We start from the raw sequence: 17147 nt of genomic DNA, 5'->3' as shown, positions 1-17147 counted from the left end.
CGATATTACCAAACCACACAGCACGCCACTGATTCAAGTCCATTAAAAGTCCCAGGATCAGCAGAGCGTGGCAGGCTGCTGAACGAAGACTGAGCCATATGCAGGGTTTAAGCATGCCAAAAAGCTGGAGACCTTCCTCAAAGCTGCTTCTTATATACTGGAAGCAGACTACATCCTTAAAGCACCTACTCAGCTGCTCCAGTAAATTCCACCATGGAGTTAATTACCAGTCTCACCATGGGAAATAACTACATCCAGCTGCCCAGGCACTCAATCAGGCCCAGCCAAGTTGACACACAAGCTTAACTATCACAGTATGCAAGGTCCTTTATAACCCAATACCTTTACATCTTTCTAGTATCATCTCTTCTACTTTTCATTGTGAAGTTGGGCTCCAATCACACTGAATTACTTGTAGTTCCTCAAACCCCATGTTCTTTCTCACTTTCAAAGTCTTTGTTAAGTCTTATTATTATTATTATTCTGGAATTCCTTAATCTCCTCTTTATCAGACTAAATCCTGTTAACCCTTAAGATTTAGTTCAGAGTTACCTCTTCAGGGAGTTCCCCCTCCCTTTCATATGTAGGTTAGGTGGTTCTTCTATGTGCTCTGATAACCACTTCTGCATACCTCTGTCCCGCACAGGTGACACTGTGCTGTAATCTCTAACATCTGTTCCTATCCTTGTCTTTCTCTCTTTTCTGTAAGCCTGTTGAGGAAGGTATCAACAAAGCCTGGAATACTCTGCTACATAGCATAGTAGGTGCTTAATAAATCTCTGTTGAAGGAAGAGTAAAGAGACCTACTGACAATATCAATGTGCAGTTACAAAAAATAAAATCAGTAATGTGAGAAGTTAGAATAAGATTTAGAAGCAGGTTTTATCACTCATCTTTCTGACCAAGCAGAAAAGCTGCTGGAGTTAAAAGATAGTTGACTCTATCCATATGATGTTCCCACAGTTGAGTGGTTACAAAGAGACATACAATATTAATAGCCCATATACAATGTCCTTTTGTTTTCCCATGTTTAAAGGCAGATATGACTAGACTTTGGCAAATTGTGAATCTAAAGTACTCTGGATAGTAAACGCACAGACCAAGCATTCATAGAGCCACTTTCTCTCAACTTGAATCATGAAATGTGGCAAAATATCCATGCTTAAATACTGGAGGATTACCATGTAGGAAAGAGATTGGGTTTCTGTATCCTTCCTGACACATACATAGAGCAGAGTATGACCAATGGATGAAAGTTATGGAGAGATCAAATTCAACTCTCAGTATTAGAGAGAATTCTCTAGTAGCAGAACTGTCCGAAGATGGGATGGGCTGTTTGGTCAGTGAGTTGTTCTAAGGCTGAATGAACAGTTACTGGGGCACTGTAGAGGGAATTCATATACATAATGGAGGTAGAAGGTATTGCTCTAGTTGACTTCTAATGTGCCTTTTATCTTAAAATTTTATTTTCAAGAAAGTAACAAAAATAGCTGTTTCCATTCTTTTCATGTAGAGAGCAAGCTAAACGTGAATTCAAGCAGTCAAATCCAAGAGATCTCCATCAACTCCAACACTGAGATAGAATGCAGCATCTTGTCCCGGTCCACAGGAAACCTTCAGTTAGTGATTATTTGGTACTTTTCCCCCATTACTACTAGTGCAACCTGGCTGAAGATCCTGGAAATGGACCAAACCAATGTCATAAAATATGGGGATGAATTTCACACCCCAAAGAGAAAACAAAAATTTCACACTGAGAAAGTTTCCCAGGACTTGTTTCAGCTGCACATTCTGAATGTGGATGCTGGAGATCAGGGCAGATACCACTGCACTGTGGAGGAATGGCTCTTGTTGACTAACGGCACTTGGCACAAGCTTGGAGGAAAGAAGTCAGGACCAACGGAACTGAAACTCAACCCCACAGGTAAACTTTGTGAGTGTATTCTCCCACATCTTTCTGTAGGATTGCCATTCTCTCTTGAGTAGCTGCTCTTTGGAGTGATTATGTGGTAGTGAAAACATGATCTAGAGTCATAGGATAGCGTCCACCTGAACAATGACTGCAGGACCTGGTAGCTCACCAGAGGAGGAGGGGAGGTCACTTAAGGTGAATCAATCTGAGGTTTGGGAGAGCTGGGATGAGAGCAAGGTCCCTTTGATTGGTTTGCTTATCAGCCTGGCAGCCTAGTCTCAGCAGCTACCCAGGGTATCGTATCCCCAGATCTCTGTAATAACAAGCTGTGTCATTCCAGTGGGGCTCTACTGTAATTTGGCAGAGGAAGAGTAATACGAAGCATATTTCTCCCACTGTGAACAGAAACTGTACAACCCTATAGGGATGTGTGGAGAAATTGCTTTTCCACATTTGGCTGCCTAAACATAAGGCAAATAAGAGTAGTTAACTGTTGGAATGGCTTGCTGAGGGAATCTCCTCTTCCTCAGGAGATCTTTAAAAATGTAATAGAAGTTCCATCCATTTGCATTGGCCTAAGAATGCCGCTGTCTAAGTGTGAGCCAGGTTGATTAGGCTTCTCAGCGTTAGTTAGGTCACCTCCAGTGTTGATTAAAATTAAATGAATGTCACAGAGAAGGTGCAAGAACTGGCCAAGATCCAACAGCACAATGCAAATAAATTGTTACTTAAAATCCTATTTTCAATGTAACATCAAAAACAAGATTATAATTGAACATCACCTTATATTAAAAACCAAAACCAAACCCACTGCTGTCAAGTTGATTCTGACTCACAGGAAACCTGTAAGACAGAACAGAACTGCCCCATAGGGTTTCCAAGGCTGTAAAGATTTACAGAAGAAGACTGCCACCCACAGAGCTGCTGGTGAGTTTGAACTGCCAACCTTTTGTATAGCAGCTGAGCATTTAATTGGTGCACCATCAGGATTCCTTTACTATATATTAGGCACTGGGAATGCAAAGATACACAAGGTGCAGTTCTTGCCCTTTAAGAACTCAGTCTGTTAAGAGCACAAAACCAAAAACTAAACTCATTGCCATCAAATCAATTCTGATGCATAGCGACCCCCATGGGATTTCCAAGGCTGTAAATCTTTGCAGAAGTAGATTGTTCCATCTTCCTCCTGGGAAGCAGCTGGTGGTAGGTTTGAACCACTGACCTTCTGGTTAGCAGCCAAATGCCTTACTGACTACACCACCAGAGCTCCTTCTATTGGAAGCCAAACCCACTGCCATGGAGTCAATTCAAACTCATAGCAACCACCATTGGGTTTCCAAGGCTGTAAATCTTTACGGAAGTAGATTGTCCTGTCTTCCTCCCATGAAGCAGCTGGTGGTAGGTTTGAACCGCTAACCTGCATTGCAGCCAAATGCCTTCCCCACTATGCCACCAGAGTTCCTTTCTGTTGGGAACAGCAGGTACAAAACAAATAACTTGGGATGAGGCTCTCTTCCTGCCCCTCCGTATTCTTCAGGGCCCTGCTTCTCCTTTCTAAATGTGGGTTTTCCTCAGGGATAGAGGGAGCTCTGGTGGCACTCTGGTTTAAGCATTGGGCTGTTAACCAAAAGATCAGTGGCTTGCACCCACCAGCTGCTCTGCAGGAGAAAAATGCAGTCTGCTTCTGTAAAGATTTACAACCTTGGAAACCCTGACAGTTCTGCTCTGTCCTATGGGATCACTATAGGGTTGCTATGAGTCTGAATCAACTCAATGGCAGTGGGTTTGGGTTTTTTGGTCTTGGGATAGATCTTGGGCCAATTTTTCTTGTTCTCTGCTTTCCTTAGAACTTCTTAAACACTGCCTTGGTTTCAGCTACCCCCTTCAAGATGATAACTGTTTTTATGTTTAACCCCAATCTCCTGAGCACAGGCCTTTATACCCAACTGCCTGTTGTCCATTTCCATTTGGATGCCCCAATGACTCTCTAACTCAGCATGTCTCAAATTGCATGTTGTCATCTCTGCCACCACACAAAGCTCATTCATACTTCTGTATTCTCCATCTGTGTGACTGGCATTGCAGTCTCCCAGTTGTCCAAGCCAAAATCTTGGCAGTGTGTGCTTGCCCCTCTCAAGGGAACAGCCACCTCTTAACTCAAGCCCATGCTTCCCATGTAGAAATATGGTCTCAGTGCTGTTGGATCTTTTAGTATGTGAAGAGATGTCTAGAATCTTTTTTGGTATTATTTTCCTGTTTGAGAACATTCATAACAAATTCAAATTCTTTTAAAATACCAAGTGGGTCAAGCCAAAGAAACCTGTGATTGAACAATATGTTAAAAGTAATTAATGTCACTGGGTTGAACATGTAAAATGTTGAAATGGCAATTATTTTGTTATATAGATTTTTACCTTTCTTTTTAAAAAAAAAAAAATATATATATATGTGTAGGCTGCTTTTGGCTCTGGCTTAGGAGTGAGTTGAGGAAGAGGTCCCAGGAAGAGCTACTGAGAAGAACTGGTCAGAATTATTGAGAGGAAATTTTCTCTGACGTCAAAAGAAGAGAAAATTTTAAGAAAAAATGGATGTCAGTGATGAAAACCGTAGAGAGGACAAATAAGACTAGAGGGCCCCTTGGGGTAGCAAATTGCTGGGGAACTTTGCCAGAATATATTGATGGGGTTGGAAGCTGGATCACTACAAAGTAAGGAGTAATGTGAGGTGAGGGAACAGAGGCAGTATCATATACACTAATATTTGACATGCTTTGCTATGAAGAGAAGGGGAGAGTAAAGATGATAACGAAAAAAGAATCCAGGGTTAGAGAAAGCTGGTTTTTTAAACATAGATTAAGAAATGTGTTTGAAACGGAGTTGAAAAAAATTAACACTCTACAATTTCTTTATTTTGTTTATAACTACTCTGGTCTTCCTTCCAAGTCCTCACCTGTTGGTTAGCAGGAAAACAAACAAAAAAAAAGTGAACGTCAAAATCTGTTTTAAAATTTGTCTGATCCAGTAACTAAATAGTTCTCTCAAGTGATATTCAAACACTTGTATAAAAATGTTCTGTCTCCCAGAACCCCCTCCTTCCCTGTGTCTATACCGAGATGATGATATCTGTGTATATGGGAGGAACCTAATTTGCTAAGAATAAGGGACCAGGGTAAGCAACTTCAGGAGAGGGCTGCAAGTTTTGAGTAATGCAAACAACGCAACACATTGCCGTAGAGTTGGATCCGACTCATAGCGACCCTCCTTGGGTTTCTGAGGCAGTATCTCTATGGAAGTAGATTGCCCAACCATCCTTCTGAGGAGTGGCTGGTGGGTTTGAACCGCCAGCCTCTGGTTAGCAGTCAAATGCCTTAGGCACTACGTCACCAGAGCTCCTAAGTTTTGAGCAGTCCCTTGGAAACAGGAGAAACTGTTGGCCAGCAAGAAGTAAAAATAGCAGGGCAGTTGTTGTTCTTATGTGCCATTGAGTTGCATTCAACTCATAGTGACTCCTCCTTGGGTTTCTGAGGCGGTATCATTATGGAAGTAGATTGGTTGTTTTCAATGGCAGAGCCCCACAGAGGTAGGATTGGAGAAGACAAGTGGCTGGGTTGATTCATAGCAGAGAATTTTGGGGGCAAATATGAAAGAAAGACCAAAGGATTAAAGAAAAGGTGAAAGGACTTGATGTCTAAAGAATATAAGATGGGATCTCCCCAATGAGAACTAGCAGATTTTCTAGAGGAGATATCCAGTCTGAAAGTCTGGGTTCTTTCTAACTTACTGCCATCTTATTTCCTAGGAAATAAGGTGTGTGTCTCCAAAGTGGCCTGGACGGGAAATGCTACTGAGCATGGGGAGGTGGCCATCCACTGCAGCCTGGAGAGTTCAGGCAGCTCAACCTCCCTGTTCTCAGTCATGTGGTACTGGAACAGTTCTGAGAGTTCTGAGAGTAAAATGCTGGTGCACCTGCAGCATGATGGCTTGCTGGAGTACGGTGAAGAGGGGCTGAGAAAGCACCTGCACTGTTACCGGTCATCCCCTACAGACTTCGTCCTGAAACTCCATCGGGTAGAGATGAAAGATGCTGGAAAGTACTGGTGCACGGTGGCAGAATGGCAGCTACTTGAAAACCCAAGCAAGTGGGTCATGCAAGCAACAGATAAATCAGAGGAGCTGGTGCTCAAGGTGCTGCCTTCAGGTAACTAGCATCTAACCTGCCACCTGGGCCATGGTTCAGGAGAATCTTTGGTTCCCCTCTTATGCTTTCCCTCTTAGCTGTGTTCTATTCCTTCTGCAGGCTGAAGACAATTTAAAGATTCTCTAAGGAAGATGATTTTGTTATTGTTCTCAATAGTAACTCATTTGAACATGGCATGAAGTTTTGGCACAGCCATTTAAATGTCAGGGTCATATGTTTTGCGCCCTCCCTCTCATTCCAAAGGAAAAAAAAAAAAAAACATCAACATTATATCCTTTCAAATAACCAAATAATATGTAAAGTAGATACCCTTATCTCTTGGCTGACCTGCTATTCTCAGAATGCTAATCTGAGATGGGAGTTTGAATGAGGACTAAAGAGACCACCAGGGCTACTTTACATTTTGATCTGATTGAACCCAAATCAGCTACATCCAAATTCTCCCTGAATCCAAAAACCTTTCTCAGTGGATAAATGCTCAAACTCCTATCTTTCTATGTGCTCAGCAAACTGCCAGAACTTTTGATGGTGATGGTCATTTGGTAAGCTTCCTCTAATTGCACACTGAAAAGCATTAAGGAAGGAAATGTTTACATATGGGACTTGTTAATAGGTTTTCCACCAGGAAGGCAGCTACTTATAGATCATTGGCCAAAGGGTAACCCTCTCTATGTGGGAAGGTCATTCTATTTAGCTGAGTGCACAACTTCAGGGGGATGTGGTATAGGAGGCTGTGAAGGAGAAGAGGGCACCCTTCCAGCCTAGCACAGTGCCAGACACATAGTAGGCACTGATGAAGTATTTGTTAATGAAAGTAAAAACTGTTCCAGGCAGACAAGCTAAATCTTCCCTGGTGATCAGTGAGTTAGCAGATGTCACAGCCAAACCATTCTCTTGGTCACTTTTTTCTGGTGGGGTTCAAGAAGAAGTTGAGAGATGAGCCATGAGCTCAAAGTTACCGTGGGAAAGGGCCATCGGAGGTTCTGAGGGTATAAAAATGCATATGACAGAGTCTGCTCTGTAAAGCTCAGAGTCTGGGGGGAAAGTCAAGCTCAGTGGGATGTTGTGTTGGCATCCCGCACCAGGAAAGAAAAATTGAAATGACTGATAGAGGTAACATTTCTAAGACATTGGCTAGCTTTGGTGAGACTCTGTAGGAAGGCAATTATGCTGTCAAGAACTTAGGGGAACTTCTCAACTGTAGGAACAGCTTCATCCCAGCCCCAGCAATTTGAGAATGGAAGTCAAAGGTATCTGAGCTGATCCCTGAGGCTTCATTGTCTTTTTCCCATGTCCATTCTTAAGCCCTCCCAAGTGTCCCGGCAGAAATTTTTTGTTGTTATCAGCCTTTCTTCCATTCCAACAATCATAGGAAGTCCCACACCCTTAAGCACATTCCATATATATTTTCCCACTGGAACTCATAGGCTCTGTTGAATTGGCAGCTTTTGCAGTAGAACAAATGGATAATAACTATTAAAAAGTATATATTCTGTGACTAAACAGCACATCTCTGAGGCAGACAGAATACTTTGCAGCATATATATACTGCTAATCCTTGTGGAGTCCTTATAAAACAGATATAAGGTTTTAAAAAGATGAACTCTGGGAAAAAAAAAAAAAAAACATTAAAAATGGACAATTCTGAGTATTCTTCAGAACTGAAGAAGCTCAAAAGCCTTGTGCCATGACCTAAGGTTGACTAATGAGGGCTTTTATAGTAACTAAAGTCAAGAAATCCCAGGGAAGGAACATCCTGTAATATAGCATTTAGGTTCCTCCCCCTGGCTGTTCCTTTCTGGTAGTTTGAGAGGCAATGTGGGTGAAGAAAAATGCCACAGTTTGGAGTCAGACAAGCCTAGGGTCAAATTGCACCACATTGTTGCCATTGTTAGGTGCTGTCAAACGTAACAACGTTAGGTACTCCAACTCATGGCAACATTACATCTAACAGAACAAAACACTGGCCAGTCGTGTGCCGTCCTCACAGTCATTAACATGCTTGAGCCCACTGTGTTGACTCATCCCATTAAGGGTTTTTGTCTTTTTTGCTGACCCTCTACCAAGCTTGATGCCCTCGTGCAGGGACGGGTCCCTCCTGATAACATGTCCAAAGTACATGACATGAGATGCAGTTGTGCAATCCTCATTCCTAAAGGAGCATTCTGGCTGCATTTCTTCCAAGACAGATTTACTTGTTCTTCTGGCAGTCCATGATGTATTCACTATTCTTCACCAACACTATAATTCAAATACATCATTCTTCTTTGGTCTTCCTTATTCATTGCCCAGCTTTTGCATGCATGTGCAGTGATTGAAAAACCATGGCTTGGGTCAGGTGCACCTGAGTCATCAAAGTAACATTTTGCTTTGTAACACTTTAAAGAAGTCTTTTGCAACAGATATGACCAATGCAATGCATCATTTGATTCTTGACCCATGGGCGTTGATTGTGGATCCAAGTAAAATGAAATACTTGACAATGTCAATATTTTCTTCATGTTGAGTTTTAATCCATTCTGAAGACTATGGTCTGTGATCTTCATCAGTAAGTGCTTTAAGTCCTCTTCACTTTCAGCAAGCAAGGTTGTGTCATGTGCTTATCGTAGGTAGTTAATGAGTTTTCCTTCAATCCTGATGCCACATGCTCCATCATACAACCCAGTCTCTCAGATTATGTGCTCAACATAAATTGATATGATGAAAGGATATAACTGCAATGAACAACTTTCCTGATTTTAAACCACACGATATCCCCTCGTTCTGCCTGAACAATTGCCTCTTAATTTATGTACAGGTTCCACATGAGCACAGTTAAGTGTTCTGGAATTCCCATTCTTTGCAACATTATCTGTAATTTGTGATCCACCCAGTCAAATGACTTTGCATAGTCAATAAAATACTGGTAAACATCTGTCTAGTATTCTATGCTTTCAGCCAAGATCTGTCTGACATCAGTAATGATATCACTCTTTCTACATCCTCTTCTGAATTTGTGGCAGTTCTCTGTCAGTGTAGTGCTACAACCATTTTTGAATTATCTTCAGCAAAATTTTAATTGCATGTGATTTAATGATATTGTTTGATAATTTCTGCATCCGGTTAGATCACCTTTCTTTGGAATGGGCATGATTATGGATCTCTTCCAGTCAGTTGGCCACGTAGCTATCTTCCAAATTTCTTGACATACAGGAGTAGGCATTCCAGCATTGTATCTGTTTATTGAAACATTTTAATTGGTATTCCATCCATTCCTGGAACCTTGTTTTTCACCACTGCCTTCAGTTACTTATCAAATAGGAATCATAATACAAATGCATACAATGTATCTAGCAGAGCATAGCTCTTGGCATATTTAAGTGTTCAACAAATGTTAACTCCTTTTTCGTTTATGCCTCCAATCATGCTGTACTCACATACATGCAAACACTCATAGACACACATATCCATCTAGGTAGCAAAATGTTTTAATATAGTCAATAAATAATTTTAGATTTTGGGGATACAAAATTGTATATAACAGAGTCTTTTCCTACAGAGCTCAGAGTATAGAGGGGCAAGTCAGCTCCATGAAAGAAGTATTCTCAAGATGCTATGTGTGGTAGTTAAGGTTATGTATCAACTTGGTTGGGTCTGGTTTTGAGTGGCTGGGCAGCTGGATGTTGTTATTCTCCATGATGAGACTGGTAACCAGCTCCATGGTGGAATCTACAGTGAGCAGGTGGGCAGCTGCCTTAGGGATGTGGTCTGCTTCCAGTATATAAGGAGAAGCATTGAGAAAGGTCTCTGAACTTTTTGGCATGCTTGGACCCTGAATGTAGTTGAGTCTTCATTCAGCAGTGTGCCATATTGTCTGTTGATCTTAGGATTATTCCTTGACTTGAACAAATGGCCTGCCGTGTTGTGTGTGATAACCATGGGACAGTGCCATTTTACTTGTCAACCTTGGGCTTGTTAGCCTCAACAGCCAGCAGCTGTCTGAGTGAAGAGACACCTCTAGCTCCAATGGGCCAGGAGCAAGAGGCAGAGGTGAAGCCCAAGTTTGAGGGGCTTTCACCCAGCCCCTAGACTTCTAGCTTCCTAAACTGTAAGAGAATAAACCTCTGTTTGTTCAAACCACCAATTTGTAGTATGTCTATTAGAGTGGCACTAGAGAGACAAAACACTATGAGAACAAGGCAGGCTAGGGTGAAGGGCAGGGTGGGGAGGAAGTCTGGGAAGTTTACGCAGAGGATGGGGCCTATGAAAAGGAAAAAAAAAACATAGTTTATGAAAAGGAAATGGCATGCAGGATGATACTAAGACATGAAACTTCATGTTATATTCAGGGACTGTCCTGTAGTTGGAAATGGCAGAAGCCAGAGTCTGTGTAGTACTATGGCAAGAGATGAGGTTAGTGAGGTGAGGAGGCTGTCTTGTGTGCAAAGCTGTAAGGAAGGTGAACTTTAGCATAAAAGTTGTTGAGCAGTATCTAATAATGCAGGAGAATGACATCATATTTGGATTTTAGAAAGCTACTGAGAGCAGTATTAAAAGTGAAATGGAGGGAATACAGACCTGGAGTAGGGAGAACTATTGAAATTAAATGTAGGAATCCGAGTGATATAAAAGAAAAGCCTGAATTCAGGCAGCACCAGTGAGAGCCAAGAGAAGGACCCAATTTAAAAAACAAACAAACAAAAACCTCATTACTGTGGAGTCAATCTTTACTCATAGTGATCCTATAGGACAAGGTAGAGCTGCCCCAACAGGGTTTCCAAGGCTGCAGTCTTTACAAAAGCAGAAAGCCACATCTTTCTCCCACATAGCAGTTGATGGGTTTGAATCACTGACCTCTCAGTTAACAGCTAAGCACTTGACCACTGCACCACCAGAGCTCCTGAGAGAAGAAAAGGCACTAGTATATGGGAAGGTGTGATCTACAGGATTTAGAAACTGAGTAGATGTATGTGGGATATGAGTGATCAGAAGGACAGAATTAAGGATTAATATCTAGTATGTATGTATATATATATATATATATATATATATATATATATATATTTGGCTTAGGTGGATAGTGGGATTATTTACCAAGCAAGATAATACAGAAGAAAGGTTTGATGGAGGAGATCAGTTGAATTTTGAATAAGCTAGGGTGGAAGTTGAGCTTGGGATGCCTGTGAGTTATCCAGGGCTAGCTTTCTGGGAGACAACTGGACTTCCAAATGATATCTACCCACAGAGTTATAGACTAGGAGTCATCAACATATAGCCAGTAATTCAGAAGAGGTCATACTGGAAATGTACACCAAGGGAAGCAAAGGCCCAAGGATGGACCCTGAGATACACTCCTTTTTATCAGGGGAGTGGACAATAGGAGCCCAGGAAGGAGACTGTCATGAGTGACTGAGAGGTAGCCAGAGAGCCAGGGTTTGGTGGTACTGGAGAAATCAAAGGCAGAGGGTATCAATAGGAAGGGAGAATCAAAGACTCATATATTGCCAAGAGTTCATGTAAGATAAGAATGAGAAAGTATCCAGTGGATTGTGGGCTAAGGAGTAAGAAAGTGAACATATTAAATACAGACTACTCTTTTAAGAGCTTTAATGTAAAGGGAAAAAGAGGATAATAACTAGAGGGCAAGAGGTATCATTGAAGAGGCTTTAAGTTTGCTTTGTTCTATTTTGGTTTCAAGATGGTGGAGACTTAATCACATTTACATTACAGAGGGGGAAAGAGCCATTTGAGGAAGAAGATGAAGTGCAAAAGAGAACAGATATGACTGATAGTCCAACATTTTACCGTGAATGTGCTAACCCCTTTCTGGAATGTTTTTCCATGCTGTTCTGGTTACCGAGTGCCACTCTAACAGAAAATACCACAAATGGGATGGCTTGAACAAATAGGAGTTTATTCTTTTACAGTTTGGAGGCTATAAGTCTGAGATCAAAGTGCTAGGCTCTAAGGGCTAGTGAAAGCCCCTTAGCCATGGGCTTCAGTTCTACCTCCTACTCCTGGCCCACTGAAGATGGAGGCTTTTTTTTACTCAGACAGCTGCTGGCTGCTGAGGCTGACAAACCCAAGGTCGACAAATAAAAAGGCACAGTCCCAATATTACCAAACCACATGGCAGGCCATTGACTCAAGTCCATTAAAACTCTCAAGATCAGCAGAGCATGGCAGCCTATTGAACAACTCAGCTACATGCAGGGTTCAAGCATGCTGTAAGCTAGAGACAATTCCCAAAGCTGCTTTTTATGTATGGGAAGCAGACCACATCCCCAAGCAGCTATTCAGCTGCTTGTGGTAGATCTACCATGGAGTTGACTGCCAGTCTCATCATGAGGAATAACTACCACCAGCTGCCCAGTTACTCAGCCAGGCCCAGCCAACCTGACACACAACCTTAAGTACCAGACATGCCATCTGTACCTGGTTAATATATACTAATCCTTACCTACCAACTTAACTGTCACTGCTTCAGTGACTTACCTTATTCTCTTAGTCATCATACCTGCAATAATCTGCTTAACACCTATTGCCACTGCTATTCTAGATACTCTGATAAGGCAAAGACTAAGAGTATCTTGTTCCCAGCACAAGTCAGTGCCTGGCACATGGAAGATGCTCAAAAATATTTATTGAATCACAGTCTAATTACACTCCTGGTGAGTAACAGTTTCATATGTTGACAAAAGCCAGATCAAATATAATATGTACCAATTCTCACTTCTCAAATGGTTTTCTACCATGTCTATTTGACTATCTCAGGTTAGGTTAGTATTAAGACTGTATAATAGCACTGAGGAGCACATGGCTTATGTGAAGTCAGAAAAGTTAAGATGCATTTCCTTTGAGAGTTGGACCTTGCATTTTCTTCTCCATTTTACTTCCTTACCAGTGACAAAGCCGGGGCAGTGGCTACTGCTGCTTGAGTCATTTTTCCTCACTCTTAGACCCCAGACATAAACATCTGATCCCAAACAATTCTCTATGAGTAATTAATAGGCCAGCTGATAAGGCTTTCTGGGGACTGGATTATTTATAGTAGTGTGGTATTCGTTACTATTTCCCATCTTTTATTTGGATAAGGATCTACTTAGAAAATGGGTCCTCAAAGGAGATAGGTGCCCTTACAACCCAGAGGTTTCTGGAGAGATCATGCTATTTATCTTTGCTTCCCCAGTGTCTCTAACAAGGCATTCAACAAATGTTTGATGAAAGAATGAGCAAGTAAGTCTCCAACTGAATTGAAACAGGATGCATCAGAAGTTCATTTTTTTCCTGGGATGCACTTCTATCAGGCTGCCTAAACCTACTTTCATCTTTTGGCAGGAGACAACTGTCCACATGGACGTACATGGCATAGGTCAGTTGCCCAAGTTTTGGATTTGGCAAGGACTAAAGGGAATTGTAAGAGCTCTGGTAGCATAGTGCCTAAGGCACTTGACTGCTCACCAGAAGGCTGGTGGTTCAAACCCACCAGCCACTTCTCGGAAGGAAGGTTGGGCAATCCTACTTCCGTAGTGATACTGCCTCGGAAACCCAAGGAGGGGTCGCTATGAGTCAGGGCCGACTCGATGGCAAACAACAACAACAAAGGGAGTTGTATCCCCCTTATTATCCTGTTCCTCTCTTCTTCTGAAGTCTGTTGCTTTATACATATTTCTAAGGTAATATCAAAAAAAGAATGCTCCTCATGATGTGTTTGGCTCTGGATGGAAGCAAGTTACAAACCAAACCTCTTGATGAAGTGGTCTCATTACATTTTGGGCTCTGTTTTGTAGGCCTTGTACTCTGAGCATTGGGCACTTACTTGGATTGAATCAAAGTGCCAAACTGTAATGGTTTTGAATGTCACTGATTCTAATCCAGATATGGTTGAGAGACAGATGGTGGGAAATGATGATTGTGGGATCCAGAGCAAACACTGCCCTCCCAGGAGAGGTCATTTAGAAGCACTGGAGCTGACAGTTTGTGAGCTGTTGGCCAAATCAGCACTGTGAAGAGTGCATTTTGCCATCCTTTGATGGCAGAACACTCCAAGGAGGCGTAGTCTCCTCCCTGTTGAGATCATCAAGCCCTCTGGCAATCCCTTCACCAGAAAGGTTAAAGTCTCAGTGGCAGAAAAGCCAAGCACTAGATTTCTTTCCATCATCTATGTACTGGTCCCATCTCCCCATCATCACACCACTGTCTTAGCAACTGTGATATCTGGTTGCCATAGACTTTTATCTCACATTCCTCTGCCTCCCATGCCTGGAAAATGATGCCAGAACCTCATTTCACTAATCATTTGGCTGGCTGAATGTCACCCAGTACTGAGAACAGAGTGGTCAGAAATCTACAGACTTGGTCTGTGGAGGAGCATGGCCAAGCGTGTGACCCCTGTATGAGGAATCAACAGGCTCTGACCCCATTCTCTCCCTAGTTCTTAAGGGAGATTGCCTTTTTCTAGCATACTGAGCAGTATTCTAAATATGCTAGTGAATATTTATTGCTCATTGACTCAACAAATACACTGGGCACTATGTTAAGTGCTTTATTATGCATTATCTTATCACAACTCCAGAAATTATTATTCTCCCCATATTCTACTGATATTGGTAAGGTCGATGAAGGAGGGGAAGGCCCTCAATGAGATGGATTGACACAGTGGCTATGGCAATAGGCTCAAGTATAGCAAGGATCATGGAGCTGGAGCCTGACTGGGCAGTGTTTTGTTCTGCTGTGTGTAGGGTCTGTGGTGGTTAAGTTTGTGTGTCAACTTGGCTAGGTCTGGTTGAGTGGCTGGGCAGCTGAATATAGTTATTCTCCATGGTGAGATTAGTAATGAAGTCCATGGTGGAATCTATTGGAGCAGCTGAGTAGCTGCTTTGGGTATATGGTCTGCTTCCCATATATAAGCACCTGCTTTGGGAATGGTCTCTAGCCTATGGCACACTTGAACCCTGCATGTAGCCATGTCATTTTTCAGCAGTCTGCCATGCTATGCCAACCTTGGGACTTTCAATGGACTTGAATTAATGGCCTGCCGTGTAGTTTGGTAACATTGGGGCTGTGCCATTTTGTTTGTCGACCTTGGGCTTGTTAGCCTCAGTAGCCAGTAGCTGTCTGAGTGAAGAGATGCCTCTAGCTTCAGTGGGCTGGGAGCAAGAGGCAGAGCTGTAGCCCAAGGTTGAGGGGCTTTCACACAGCCCCTAGAGCCTGGCATTTTGAATTTGGACTTCTAGCCTCCTGAATTGTAAGGATAAACTCCTGTTTGTTAAAGCCATCCCATTTGTGGTATATTCTTGTCAAAGCAGTACTAGATAACCAGAACAGGGTTGTTATGACAACAACACAGCAATATTATATTAATGAGAAAACTAAGAATTCCACAGGATAAGTAACTTGTCCAATGCCATTAGCAATAAATTGAGGAGCCAGGATTTGAACTTAGTTGTCTGAGTTGCAGTAGATGCTCATTCATTACTTTTTACATAAGTGACCCCAGGACAAGTGCTCTCCCTACCCCCAGGCCTGAAGGGTGTCTAAGGGCCATAGTATTTATCAGACCAGTAAGCCTGGTCTATTTTATTATTTAAAGTTTTGTTCCACATTTTCCTACCGCTCTACCCAGGAACTCCTATTGTGATGCCTTTCAGAGCAATCTGCAGTGGTAGCCAGGCACTGTCTAGTTCTCCTGGTCTCAGTGATGGAGGCCAAGGTTCAATTCACACAGTCCATTAGTTTAGTTCTTTGGACTAATTGTTTCCTTGCATCTTTGGTCTTCATCACTCCTCTTTGTTCTGGATGGGGAGAAACTAATAATTGCATCTTAGGGCCAGTGCTCTTAATGGTTGGACAATCTACTTCTGTAGTGATACCGCCTTGGAAACCCAAGGAGGGGTCGTTATGAGTTGGATCCGACTTGAAGGCAGTGGGTTTTATGGGTCCATTCTCTTCCAGCATTAAAGTCTCCCTTGGTGGTGCAAATGGTTAACATGTTTAGCTGCTAACCAAAAAGTTAGAGGTTTGAGTCCACCCAGATACTTCTAAAGAAAGGCTTGGTGATTTACTGAAAAATCACCTATTGAAACCCTATGGAGCACAGTTCTACTCTGACATACATGGGCTTGCCATGAATCAGAGTCAACAACTCAGTGGCCACTGGTTGGTTCTTAACTACATGCCTTCAAAAGTATTCAGATAAGACCTGGGAGAACTGTGGTAGTCAAGTGAGGACATTTAGGGGACAATTTAGGTAGGATGTAGAAAGTGGATGATAAAGAATACGGAAACATAGCCTTTTCATTGTTCATCCTTTCAAAAACAAAAACCAAATTGAGGATGGAGAACACTAATGAGACCAGAGAAAATCTAGACAATAAACTCCTAGAGTTCTTTGCCAGCCCTTATTAGAGCTGCCAGGCTAATGTTCAGTGATGATCTTTATTTTCTATAACACAATGGAAGCTACCTTTGGGTTCCAGTGTGTGGAATTCACTCATGCAGTTCTTTCATTTATTAGTCTCCATTAAGGACCTATGCGCAAAGTGCTGCACAAAATAAAAAGATAGATAAGACACAGGCCCTCCCTCAAGGAGCTCACAAATGCAGGAGCTGGACAAATGTCCATATTCTTGCTTGAATTCCACAAAAAGATGTTTTTCAAGGTGTGATGTGCATCAACAATGCTAAAAGTAGAATTCTTGCTTGTGGCAAAAGCCTGGCTAAAATGACTTCTAACCCTGTTTTCATCTCTTAAAAGTCTATAATCCTATAAATCCCATAGTTTAACCTTTTAGAAGAAATTCCATATATCTCTATAATTTCCCAATAACACTACAGCTATTATTGGTGTGTGTCAGGTTGTATCTTTTCACCATACTTATTCAATGTGTATGTTTAGCAAATAACCTGAGAAGCTAGACAATATAAAAAAAGAACACGGCATCAGGATTAGAGGAAGACCCATAAACAACCTGTAATATGCAGGTGGCACAACCTTGCTTCCTGAAAATGAAGATGACTTGAAGTACTTACCGATGAAGATCAAAGACTCCAGCCCTCT

The 17147-nt window shown here is 42.0% G+C and overlaps 1 protein-coding gene across 1 annotated transcript in view; it reads left to right on the top strand.

Moving 5' to 3' along the window:
• The window catches only part of CD101 (CD101 molecule), a 78944-nt gene that overhangs the window by 58856 nt on the left and 2941 nt on the right, over positions 1 to 17147 (top strand). Inside the window, exons 7-8 of the mRNA XM_042782058.1 lie at positions 1514 to 1924; positions 5711 to 6109. Coding sequence (XP_042637992.1) covers positions 1514 to 1924; positions 5711 to 6109 — 810 coding nt within the window. The remainder of the gene's footprint in view (positions 1 to 1513; positions 1925 to 5710; positions 6110 to 17147) is intronic.

The sequence above is a fragment of the Orycteropus afer genome, unplaced genomic scaffold, assembly GCF_000298275.1.
Source record: "Orycteropus afer afer isolate SDZICR_OR568_19922 unplaced genomic scaffold, OryAfe1.0 scaffold00010, whole genome shotgun sequence".
Classification (NCBI taxonomy): Eukaryota; Metazoa; Chordata; class Mammalia; order Tubulidentata; family Orycteropodidae; genus Orycteropus; species Orycteropus afer.
The sequence above is the reverse complement of the archived record's forward strand: the minus strand, read 5'-3'. Positions and strand labels throughout refer to the sequence as shown.